The sequence below is a fragment of the Puma concolor genome, chromosome E3, assembly GCF_028749965.1.
Source record: "Puma concolor isolate L17-30 chromosome E3, mPumCon1.1.hap2, whole genome shotgun sequence".
Taxonomy (NCBI): Eukaryota; Metazoa; Chordata; class Mammalia; order Carnivora; family Felidae; genus Puma; species Puma concolor.
The window spans coordinates 10,787,017-10,799,559 of NC_141682.1; the positions used below are offsets into that span (position 1 = coordinate 10,787,017).

At 54.2% G+C, this 12,543-nt stretch overlaps 1 protein-coding gene across 13 annotated transcripts in view; it reads left to right on the forward strand.

Moving 5' to 3' along the window:
• Positions 1-3,871, forward strand: part of ELN (elastin) — a 31,025-nt gene extending 27,154 nt beyond the window's left edge. For 12 of the 13 annotated variants that reach the window (XM_086692081.1, XM_086692083.1, XM_086692080.1 and 9 more), the window contains 2 exons: positions 370-414; positions 2,829-3,871. In XM_086692081.1, coding sequence (XP_086548207.1) covers positions 370-414; positions 2,829-2,872 — 89 coding nt within the window. In that variant the 3' untranslated portion in view covers positions 2,873-3,871. The remainder of the gene's footprint in view (positions 1-369; positions 415-2,828) is intronic. The other variant, XM_086692077.1, reaches the window with a different exon arrangement.
• Positions 3,872-12,543: the final 8,672 nt, after the last annotated feature.

Genomic DNA, 12,543 nt, shown 5'->3' on the forward strand with positions numbered 1-12,543 from the left:
TCCTCAGCTCTGCCCAGGGCCTAGAGGAGGCCTGTCTGGATAGCGGCCGGGGGACCCCTGGAGCTGCATCTCGCACAAAGACACGGGGGGCAGAGAGAGAGAGAGAGAGAGAGAGAGAGAGAGGGAGGATAGTCCAGGAAAGGGAACATCCTGGGCAAAGGGGCAGGCCTCAGGGTCAGGGGGTACACTGTGGGGGACAGACACCAGGCTGATGAGCTGGGGCTACGGGGCTGGAGACAAGGTTTGTAAAGAAAGCTGCTCAGCCAGTGAGGGGCACGCAGGGGGAGGGGGTGGTCCTGGGCAGAGAGGCAGTAGGCCCAGCGGCTGGAGCAGGGCCTGCCCTACACCAACCTCAAACCCCTCCCACAGGAGTTGCGGCAAGACCGGGCTTTGGACTGTCTCCCATTTACCCAGGTACACCCAGCCTCCCTGTCCCCAGGCCCCTTCCTGTCAACTCCCCCACGCCATCTGCTCAGAAGGGCCGGGACCCGGGGGCAGACCCATGACCTCCATCACACGAAACAGGGCCTCCCCTCAGTCCTCTCCACCTCCCTTGCAAGGGCCAGGGAGCATCAGCTTTTCCAAAGCCCCGTGGCCCAGATGAGGCAAACTGAGGTTCAGACAGTGGGAGGGACTCGCCCAAGGTCACACACCGAGGGAGGCAGAGCCCCGGGCTCCTGACACCCAGGCTCAGAACTTGGCCCTCTCGGGTGGGGCCCACACTGTCCGGAAAGGCTTGGCGGGCTCCCCGGAAGCAGACATACAGCCCCTCTCCCTGCCCCACAGGTGGTGGAGCTGGGGGCCTGGGAATTGGCGGTGAGTCTGCAATAAGGAGAAGCCCCGCTTCAGGCAGGGCCCTAGTTACTTTCATGGAGTCGGGGTACTCCATGCTATGGTGGCCACGGCCTCGGGCTGGCCCTCTGATGCCAAGAAAATTCAGCCCTGGGATGTAAGAATGGGGGCGGCGATCCCATTCCTGGGGCTCCCAGCCTGGCATTTGATGGGACACCAGGAGTGAGATAGAGACCTGGTCAACACCCCACTCCCACCCCACCCCATCTCTGGTGTAACTGGAGAGACGGACAAGGTCCCAGAGAAAAGGAAAGGAAGTGTGTAAGGGGAGAAACAAGGTCCGTTCAAGTAGGTGGTCAGGGAGGCCAAAGCCTAGGGCATGTTAGATGGGGCAGTCGGCATGGCCAGGGTCTGACTCAGGGCGGGGGCGCCCTCCTAGCTGCTCAGACCTCCACAGGTGGGATGCCATCCACAAGGAGCATAACTGGACAGCACAGGTCAGGCTGGTGGGACTGAAGGGCAGGCTGGGGGCAGGAAGGCCTTCAGAACCTCCTGAGACAGGGTAAAGGCCTGGTACAACGTAAGGTTCTAGGAGAAGCAGGAAAGCCCCTCCCCTCCACAGGCAAACCTCCCAAGCCCTTTGGAGGGGCCCTGGGAGCCCTAGGATACCAAGGTGAGTAGAGACTCAGCCCCTGGGGACAGGGCAGAGTAGGCAGGGGCAGACAGAGGCAGGGGGCTGGGATCCATCAGCCTAGGAGAGGGGAGCACATTTGGACTAGACCTAGCAGGGTATGGAGAGGCTGGGGGGAGCTGGACGCCCACCCCCCATCCCTGCGTCTACTTCCGACATGCACACTCAGAGCTAAGAGTGGGCCCGGATCCCCCGGGCTCACCCCAAGCCAGCCCTGGCAGTTTTTCGCTCCCTGCTGCCCACCCTCACCCGGAGGAGCCAAGGAAAAGAGAAGGGATGTGGGGAAGGGAGGAACAGGGAAGGAAAGAGAGAAAGCGGGACAATAGACCCTAGAGTCAGGGAATTTGAGGGGTGGGTGGGGGACCCAAGGTGCCCCTAGCTGGGCAGGATGTACAGAGGCCATCACCCGGCCCAGAGCCGCACCCTCGCTCAACGATGCACACGTGCCTCTGGGAGTGCGTGGGGCAGTCATGATCAGCACCCCCAAAGGCACCTCCCAGCAGTGCCCAAAGGAGACCCAAAGAAGCCCAGCTCCACTCCCGTGTGTGTTCAGGCTGCACATTCCCCTGCATCCCCACTACACAGAGGAGGCAGCTGAGGCCAGGGCAGGAGGAGGCAGAGGCAAGACCAGCCTGACCCTGTCCAGGGTACCCAGCTCTCCGTCAGGCACTATTTGATGCCTGTGGCCCTGTCACACTGTTTTCTAAGCCCCCAGCGTGGGCTTCACAGAGAGAAGCCTGTCCTGGTCCCGCTCGGCTGCCCGCTGCCACCAGGTGGCGGTAGGAGCCACGTCGAGCTCCAGGCCCTACTGGCAGACCGTGGTGCCTCAGTGGCTTAAAACAAGGCTTGCCCATCAGACGGTCCCCTGGAGGGGGCAGGAGTCCTGAGTGTGTGTCCCAGCTCAGCCGCTACGAGCTCTCCCTTTCTCTGAGCCTGTTCATCTGATGCACCCTCACGTTTAGGAGGACCGTCTCCTGCAGACTCTGTCAGCTGTCCCTTCCCCTCCTTTCCCTTATGGGGACTGCTCAGAGCTGCTGGCTAAAGGCTTCTCAAATACAGTAGACTCAGAAGATAGAGACCTGGTCCAGGCCAGGTCCCTTCCCCTCTCTGAGTCTTGATTGCATCACTATCCCTGCTCCCACCCAGCTGCCCGCAAGGAGTTTGTGCAATGTGATGGCTCAGAGTCTGGCGGGAGGTGGTGGCCAGACTTCTCGTGGCTTTGGAGCCTCTGTTCCCCATTTCGGTGATGTGGGTGTAAGAACAGCTCGGAGCTGGTCCGAGTGGGCAGGGGCTTGAGCGGGACCCAGAGGGGGCTGGACGGTCACGCGTGCCTCCTCCCACCCAGGTGGGGCCTGCCTGGGGAAATCCTGTGGCCGGAAGAGAAAGTGAGCTTCCCAGGACCGCTGACTCGCGACCTCATCAACGTTGGTGCTACTGCTTGGTGGAGAATGTAAACCCCTTGTGATCCCTCCCCCACTCCCCTTCCCCAGTCCCCACCCCGGGAGGGGACAGGCCAGGCTGGGTGGCCTCGGAAATCCGCAAAGCAAGGACACAAGAGTGGTGGCCAGGTGGGCCCCAGGAAGCCCCTTACTTCAGAGGCCAGGGGCGGGTGGGCTCGGCCCCCTGCCCCCACCCCCTTCCCACCCAGGAGCTCCCCCCTCCATACGCTCTCCATCTCCAGGGGAACTTGGTGCTACATGCTGGTGCTCTCATCTTCCTGGGGGGGGAGGGAGGAGGGAAGGGCAGCCCCTCGGGGACCCCCTCCCCGGGGCTCCTCTGAAGATGGTGCAGACACTTCCTGGGCAGCCCCATCTCCCCCTGCCCACCAGAACCTCTCCCCCCACCTCGGCTGCGGTCCAGTTGGTACCCAAGCACCAAAAGCCTCAAGCTGGATTCGGTCATATCACCTCTTGGCCCCCTCGTCTCCCACCTATTCCCCGTGGCTGGAACCCCTTCGGATGGGAACACCCCGCCCCCGCCCCCCGCCATCGGGAATAGCCCTCTTGCTCTTGTGGAATCCATCCACCCGTCTGTCCATCCGTCCATCCATCCTTGTCCCCAGTTGACCGCCCTGCACCACTAGCTGGCTGGGCGCCCCCACCGTCAACCTGGTTAACCTGTCCCAGCGGCCTGTGTCCTGCCTCCACCCCTCCACACCCCACCCCACCCCACCCCCCTACGATGGGGCCTGAGCACCCAGGGTGTGAGGAGCTGTGCCAGCTGGGGCAGCAGGAATCTTCTCCCCAACCTGGGTCCCCCCCATGCAGTACTGTAACCCCCAGCCCTCCCTCGAGCCACTGTATTTCAGAGCATTTCCCGCCCCTGCCCCGCCCATCTCTTTGTGTCTCGCTGTGATAGATCAATAAATATTTTATTTTTTGTCCTGGATATTTGGGGGCTGTTTTTGATTGTTGATGCTCTCTTGGTTTTATTCGCGTGGTTAATTAAAAAAAAAAAAATTTTTTTTTTCCTGATCTGGGGAGCTATATCCCCAGCAGAAAATTCATTTTAATCACTTGGGTATAACTCCGGATGAAACATATTTTTTTTCCTTTAAATAAGAAAAGAGAATTAACTGCTTCAGAAAAGCCTAATAAGTGAAAACCTTTTGAAGGAAACGGTATCATGGCCTCCTCTGTACGGTCTCATCTGCCCCAGGGACGGAAGGAACTTCCACTCTTCGAGGTGTATTTGGGAGTGCTGTTTACCAAAAATCACCTGCCCGTGGCTCCTGGCAGATCCATCCTTCTCCAAATTGAATCTGCCTTTTAACAATAAAGCCCCTTTATAGGGGAAGCATGGCCAGCCGGCCCCACACATGCCCACTCCCGGAGGTCTCCCCTGAGGAGGTGGCTCACCCACCCAGCCACACCTTTCCCAGGCCTCCCCCTTAGGCCCAAGAGCCGGAGCACAGGGCCTAGTGGGTGGCCTCCAGATGCTGAGGGTGCAGCCGAAGGGGTGGAGAAAACAAAAATGACCCTGTGTCCAGACCAAACCCTCGGCCTTGGTGAACAGCCATGCAGACAAGGGAGATACGGCCCCACCTAAGAAAAACCAGAAGCGTTTCCCTCTGAAACATCCCCTCAAAGGAAGAGCCATTCACCCACACGGCCCACGGGAACACGCCCACGTGGAGCCCACAACTCCCCTTGGGAGCACGCCCTGCATGTCAGATTCCAGAATCTCCTCCCCAAACCACCGATTCCACGTCCCAGGGCCCACGTGGCTTCAGGCCTCCCTCCGTCCGTCCTAGAGCCAACCCCCTGGCCGGTGGGCATACCCCTAGGTCAGAAGGGCGGCGAGGGAGCTGTCTGTTGGGAGTGTGGGTGTCTGTGCGAGCAGTGCCAGGAGGGGGTCGGATGGAAAGAGAAGGCGGTGGGGTGATGCTCTGGGAGGATGTCCCAGAGGACAGAGGAGCGCAAAAAGCAATTCAGCAGGAAGAGCAGGGAGGAGGGTCAGGACAGCTAGAGTGCCTGGAGGGAGCGGGGAGGGGAGGAAAGGGGGGAGGGGTGGGTTCATGGAGACCCACAAGGGGACCGCTGTGACAGTCCGTGAGGGATGACACAGCTCACCCAAGAGTGGCGACAAAGGAGACTCACTCACTCACTCACTCACTTACTCGTTCAACAAAAATATCCCTTGCTGGGGTGCCTGGGTAGCTCAGTTGACTAGCCGTCCCACTGGCCTCAGGTCATGGTCTCGTGATTTGTGGGTTCAAGCCCCATATCAGACTCTGCGCTGGGTGTGGAGCCTGCTTGGGATTTCCCTCCCCCACCTCCACCCCAAATAAATAAATAAATAAATAAATAACTTTAAAAAAAAAAATCTCAGGGGCGTCTGGGTGGTGCAGTCGGTTAAACGTCCGACTTCAGCCAGGTCACGATCTCGCGGTCCGGGAGTTCGAGCCCCGCGTCAGGCTCTGGGCTGATGGCTCAGAGCCTGGAGCCTGTTTCCGATTCTGTGTCTCCCTCTCTCTCTGCCCCTCCCCCGTTCATGCTCTGTCTCTCTCTGTCCCAAAAATAAATAAACGTTGGAAAAAAAAAAATTAAAAAAAAAAAAAAATCTCAGTATCCCTTGCCGGTCCCCTCTCAACTCTCTGGTCTCTGAAAGTCTGCCAGTCCCAGCATTCAGCCCATCAGTCTCCCTGCTTTGGTTTCTCATAGTTGATGGCTTTAAACACCACCCCTGCATTGGCGACTCCCAGAGTGACACCTTCAGCACAGATCTCTCCCCTGGGCTCCGGACTAACACATCCAACTCTTCACATGTCCACCTGGGAGTCTCACGGACACCCCACTGGAGCCCAGTCCCCCCACCTTCCAAAGCCTGCCCCCTCCCGCCTTGCCCACCTAGATGGCAGCTCGGGTGGCTCTCTGGTAGTCAGGCCAGCAGCTTCGCAGCCATCTGGGACCCCTCTCTCCTCACGCCCCACAGCAGACTGGCCAGCAAATCCTGCAGCACGACCGCCAGAAGACCCCAGATTCCAGCCACTTCTCACAGCCTCCAGGGGTGGCGTCCTGGTCCCCCCGGAGCTCTTGCCCCAGTTACTGACACAGCTTCCTAACTGAGCTCCCTGACGCCCCCCAGCCTTCTCTCCACGCAGCAGCCAAGACAATCCTTTTAAAACATACGTCAAGCCAAGTCAAGCACCTGCTCAAAATCCTGCCATGGCTCCCAGCTTACTCAGGGCCAAAGCCAGAGGCCTTTTGATGGCCGAGGAGTCCCCACAGGAGTGTCCTGGCTGTTCTGACCACACGCCCTGCTACCTGGCCCTCTGCCAGGCCATGCACTTACCCTGGCTCTCTCTCTCCCTTGTAGGGAGCAGCCCCCGCCCCCCCCCACCCCCACCCCGCAGGCCTCTACATCTGCTGTCTCTCCTGCCCGGAGCGTTCTTCCCTCTGCTGTCAACGTGCTTGGCTCCCTCGCCTCCCTCAGTGACTCCAGTGTCACCTTCTCAGAAGGTCCTCCTCAGTCTCCGTTTCTAACGTTACAAACGGTACCCTCCTCCCTCACCTGTCCCTGCCTTTTCTCCAGAGCACCCGTCGCCGTGTGACAGACCATGTATTACACTTCTTTTGTTCACTACCTGACTCCGCACCCTGAGGATGAACACTGGTTTTTCTTTTAACGTTTATTTATTTATGTTTGAGAGAGAAAGCCAGAGTGCGAGTAGGGGAGGGGCAGAGAGAGAGGCAGACACAGAATCCGAAGCAGGCTCCAGGCTCTGAGCCGTCGGCACAGCCCCGGACGCGGGGCTCGAATCCTAGAACTGTGAGATCATGACCTGAGCCAAAGTCGGACGCTCAACAGACCGAGCCACCCAGGCGCCCCTTAAACACTGTTTTCAGAACAAAATACAGGAGCACCTGGGTGACTCAGTCAGTTAAGCGACCGACTCTTGATTTCAGCTCAGGTCATGATCTCATGGTTCATGAGGTCGAGCCCCTGTGTGGGGCTCTGCACTGACACCACGGAGCCTTGCTTGGGATTCTGTCTCTCCCCCTCTCTCTGTCCCTCCCCCGCTTGCGCTCTTCGTCAAGAAATAAACCCATAAACTTAAAAAAGAACAAAATACATAAACTCCTTGCTTTCATCAGTTATACACCCAGGTAGAGAGATGGCAAGTGAAGGTGTCGGGCTGATCATAGGCCCAAAGACATCCAGGTCCTAATCCCTGGACCCTTGTGAATAGTACCGCCCTCCTCTGCTCAGGCTGCCATGGCCAAGTACTACAGACTAAGTGGCCTGAACAGCAGAAGTGTGTTTTCTCTCGGTTCTGGAGACCAGAAGGCCAAGATCAAGGTGCCGGCAGGGCTGGCTTCTTCTGAGACCTCTCTCTGTTTGTTCTCCTCCCTGTGTCTTCACATGGTGTTCGCTCTGGGCCCGTGTGTTCGTGATCGCCTCTTCTCCTAAGGACACCAGTCAGATTGGATCAGAGCCCATTCTAATAACCTCATTTCAACCCAATTGCCTCTTGAAAGGCTCTGTCTCCAAATGCAGTCACATTCTGAGGTACTGGGGGTAGGGCTTCAACATACGAATTCTGCAGAGATATAATTCAGCCCATGACACTTACCTTATATGCAAAAAGAGTCTTTGCAGATGTGATTCAGTTAAGGGTCATGAAGTGGACAGATTACCCTGGTTGGCCCTAAATGTCATCACAAGTATCCTAGGGGCGCCTGGGTGGCTCAGTCAGTTAAGCATCCGACTTCGGCTCTTCGGCTCAGGTCATGATCTCACAGTGTGTGGGTTCAAGCCCCAGGTTGGGCTCTGTGCAGACAGCTTGGAGCCTGGAGCCCGCCTCTTTTTTTTTTTTTTTTTTTTTTTTTTTTATGTTTATTTATTTCTGAGACAGAGAGAGACAGAGAATGAGTGGGGGAGGGGCAGAGAGAGAGGGAGACACAGAATCCGAAGCGGGCTCCAGGCTCTGAGCTGTCAGCCCAGAGCCCGACGCGGGGCTCGAACTCACAAACCATGAGATCATGAACTGAGCCAAAGTCAGATGCTCAACTGACTGAGCCACCCAGGCGTCCCTGGAGTCCGCTTCTGATTCTGTGTCTCCCTCTCTCAAAAATAAATAAACATTAAAAAAAATTTTTTTTAAGTATTCTTATAAAAATTTAGGCAAACTGTATGCCAATAAACTGGACAACCCAGAGGAAATATATAAATTCCTAAAAACACACAACAAAGCAAGACTGAATCACGAATAAATAGAAAATGTGAAAAGACTAATAACAAGCAAGGAGATTGAATCAGTCGTCAAAATTCTCCCAGCAAAGAAAAGCCCAAGACCAGATGGCTTCACTGGTAAATTCTACCAAACATTTAAAGAATTAACACCTATCCTCCTGAAACTCTCCCTCCCAAAAAAAAAAAGCTGAAGAGGAGGGAGCATTTCCAAGTTTATTCTAAGAGGCCAGCATTGCCCTGGCACCAAAACCAGACAAAAACACTACAAGAAGTGGGGCACCTGGGTGGCTCAGTCGGTTAAGCGTCTGACTTCAGCTCAGGTCATGATCTCACGGCTCGTGGGTTCGAGCCCTATGTTGGGCTCTGAGCTAATAGTGCCTCTAGAGCCTGCTTGGGATTCTCTCTCTCCTCTCTCTCTCTGCACCTCCCTGATTTGTGCTTTCTCTCTCAAAATAAATAAATAAACTTACAAAAAAAAAAAGAAAATGGTTAAAAAACAAGAACACTACAAGAAGAGAAAACAACAGAGAGGGGGCATCAGCAAGATGGCAGAATCCACATCCCCCCACAGAAACAAATATTTGGCAGCCATTCATGGGTAAAAGTGCCTTTATGGGAGCTTTGGGAGCTACGTAGGAGGTGACACCTCGTGGAGCCCAAGACCCAGGATGCCCTCTTTTAGAAGGTAGGCCCACGGCGGGGGGGGGGGGGGGGGGGGGCTGTGGTTAAGTGTCCGACTTCAGCTCAGGTCATGAGCTCACAGTCTGTGGGTTAGGGCCCCGCATCGGGCTCCGTGCGGACAGCTCGGAGCCTGCAGCCCACTTCAGATTCTGTGTCTCCCTCTGTCTCTGCCCCTCACCTGCTCACGTTCTGTCTCTACCTCTCTCTCTCTCTCAAAAATAACATTAAAAAAAAATTTTTTTTTTAATTAGAACTACCATAGGACCCAGCATTCCCACCTCTGGATATACATCCAAAAGAACTGAAATCAGGGACTCAGATATTGCACAGCCAGGGTCATGGCCGCATTATTCACAACAGCCAAGAGGCGGAAGCAACCCTGAAATCCATCAACGGAGGAGTGGATAAAAACACGTGTATATCTATACAATGGAATATTATTCAGTCTGCAACATGGATGAGCCCGGAGAGCATGATGCTACATGAAATAAGCCTGTCACAAGACAAATACTGGATGATTCCGCTCACATGAGGTATCTAAAGCGGTCTAATTCCTAGAAACAGAAGGTAGAATGGTGGTCCCCGGGGACTCGGCGAGAGGGAGAGGACCCCGCCCCCACCATGCTGCTGTTTAACGGTTACAGAGTTTCAGATTTATAAAAGTTTTGGAGATCTGTTTCGCAACAGCTTGACTAACTTAGCACTACTGAAATGCATACTTAAAAATGGTGAGGATGGTAAATTTATATTATGTGGGGGTTCTTGCTGCAATTTAAAACAGAAGAAGCTGGAAGAGGAAGGGAACTGATTCTCCTCTAGAGCCTCCAGAGGGAGCGCAGCCTTTGCTTTGGGCTCAGTGAAACTGATTTCGGACTTCTGGTCTCCAGCACTGTGAGAACATTAATTTCTGTTGTTTTAAGCCACCGAGTTTGTGATAATTTGCTACTGGAGGCCCCAGGAAACTGGAAATAAAGGATTAATTCTAATGTCAGGTGAATCCCTGCCATGAGGATTAAGGGCCAGGACGGGGGTGCCTGGCTGGCTTAGCACAAAGAGCATGTGACTCTTGATTTCAGGGTTGTGAGTTCCAGCTCCACGTTGGGTGTAGAGATTAGTAAAAAAAAAAAAAAAATAATAATAAACTTTAAACATTTTTTCTTAAAACTTTTTTTAGGGGCACCTGGGTGACTCAGTTGGTCGAGCGTCTGACATCGGCTCAGATCATGATCTCACGGTTTGTGAGTTCAGGCCCCGCATCAGGCTCTGTGCTGACAGCTCAGAGCCCGGAGACTGCTTCAGATTCTGTGTCTCCTTCTCTCTCTGTCCGCCCCCGCTTGCCCTCTGTCTCTCTCGCTCTCAAAAATAAACAAACATTTAAAAAAAAATTTTTTTTTAATAAAAGCCGAGAGAGAAGATACTGACAAAGAATGTTAGGTTCGGGATGGCTGGGGACACCTGACACCTGACAAATCACAAAGTCCCCGTGATTTGTAAAGCACATGCTTGGGAAGTTAGGACTGCAGAAGAGGTGCCTGTGGTTAAAAAAAAGTGAGCAAGGGGAGAAGAAATAAAAGCAAAGAAGTAGCCAGGGGCTAAGTCCTGTGAAGGCGGAGGTAAGGGCTTTGGGTTTAAAAGCAGTATGTTCGGAGGCTCTGAAGATGAAGGGGCTATTGCACCCAGCTAGACCAGGGGGGAGGGAGCAGTGGTGGAATTCTGGACATATTTTGTGCAGCAAGTCAAGAGCATTTGCTGATGGATCAGGTGCATGGAACAGGAGGACAGAGTGAGAGAAAGCCACCCGCAAGTTTTGGCCTGAACCGCTAGATGATGGCAGTGTCACTTACTGAGATGAGAAACACCCACAGAAAAGCAGATCCAGGCACAAATCAAGAGCTCTGGCCTGGACACATGAAGTGTGAGGTGCCCATTTACTGTCAAAGTGGAGGTGCCACTTTGGGCTGACGCTTGGGTCCTTATGTCTCGTGGTTCAAAGACAGGACAGGGAGTCACCAAGCCACGTGTCTGGGTGAGGTCACCCAGAGTGGGTGAGAAGGGGACAGACTGTGTCTGACCACAGGGATCCCGTGATGCCAGCTCTTTTTGTCCCCAAGCTAGGACAGTCCAAGCTCTGACCCCTGCCCTGGGTGACAGTCTTGGGCTCATCCTGTGACAGTGTCCCCATGGAGTCTCTTGTTTGTCATCAGCTTGTGTTCAGCCAGGCACCAGTTTAGCAAGTTTGGACAAATCCTAATCATTGCCCTGGAGTAAATAGGCCTTTCCCACTGGGCTCCTGACCCCTCATCTAGAAAATTTTTATCATGAACCCCATAAGTAAAATATTTTTGAGCAAACATCATATATATATTTGCCATTCGGATGGCAAACAGGCACCTAAAACATAACACATCCGAGCCAGAGCTCTTAATTTGTTCCCAAATAACCTATGTTCATTGCATAACCATGCAAAACCAGAGTTATCTAAACTCATCTAAAGATGAGATAAACAGGGGCATCTGGGTGGCTCAGTCAGTTAAGCACCTGACTCTTGGTTTCAGCTCAGGTCATGATCTCACAGTTTCATGAGCTCAAGCCCCACATCAGGCTCTGTGCTGGCAGCTCAGAGCTTGCTTGGGATTCCCTCTCTCTGCCCCTCCCCCACTCACACTGTCTCTGTCTTTATCAAATAAATAAACAAATAAACTTTTAAAAAATAAAGATGAGAGAAACAATATTTGAACAACTATAATATTTAAAAGAACAAAATCCCTCTTTTTGTTTTCGGTTAAAAAAAAAAAAAAAAAGATTTAATACCTTCTATGAGCAATGCTATTGAGTTCGTCAGATCTGTTGAGCCAGTCACTGATGTCACTGGGAACAGGGGCTGACAAGTGTTAGCATTGTCTTCAATCTCTGCTCTCTTTTCAGGAATCTTTTGCAGCCACGAGTCCATTCTGTGAGCATTAGTTTTGTTAAAACCACTCAGCTAACAAGGCACAGGTCGACTCTGTGCTGTGGCCTTCTCACACCAATCTAAATATTAAGTATTTTAAAAAGCCCAGCTTCTTTCTTATCAGAAATTAAAATTCTAATATTTTCTTCCCTCCCCCAGGTAACTGTTTAGCACGGGGGTGGGGGGGGGAGCGCCCTTGCCTTGCAGGCCATTGACTGCGGGCCCTGGCTAGAAGAGTCCTACACAGACGTGATTATCTATAGTCCAAGTCTGGCCAGCTCTCCCCCTTTGTTCCCTGGGCGCACCTGGCATGTTGCTCAAGCTCTCCACTCACCACCTCTCGGCGATGGGATGCAGTGCGAGGATGGGGCTAAAGGGACAAAGGGTCGCGCCCCCTCCCCCAGGTCCAGTATTCTACGATTCTCCACTTCTAGGCAGCGCGGTCCACCTTTTCAGGGCTCGACTGGGGGCCTGCGCTTTGGGGACGGCCCAATTGCTCCGGCCACTTCGCTCAGCCCAAACCCTGTTTCAGCTGCGTCCTCTCCTGCACCCCCTGCAGGGCGGCGCCAGCTCCAGGTCTCCAGCCCTGGGAAGAGCAAACCCCTGAGCACATCTGTCACAGCCGGCAGAGGTTCACTCCTCCCGAGACCCTCCTCCTTTAGCCCCCTGCCTAGCCGGTGAGCACCTGAGACGCGGACCCTCGGCTTCCCCCGCCGAGGCCTGCCCTCGCTGC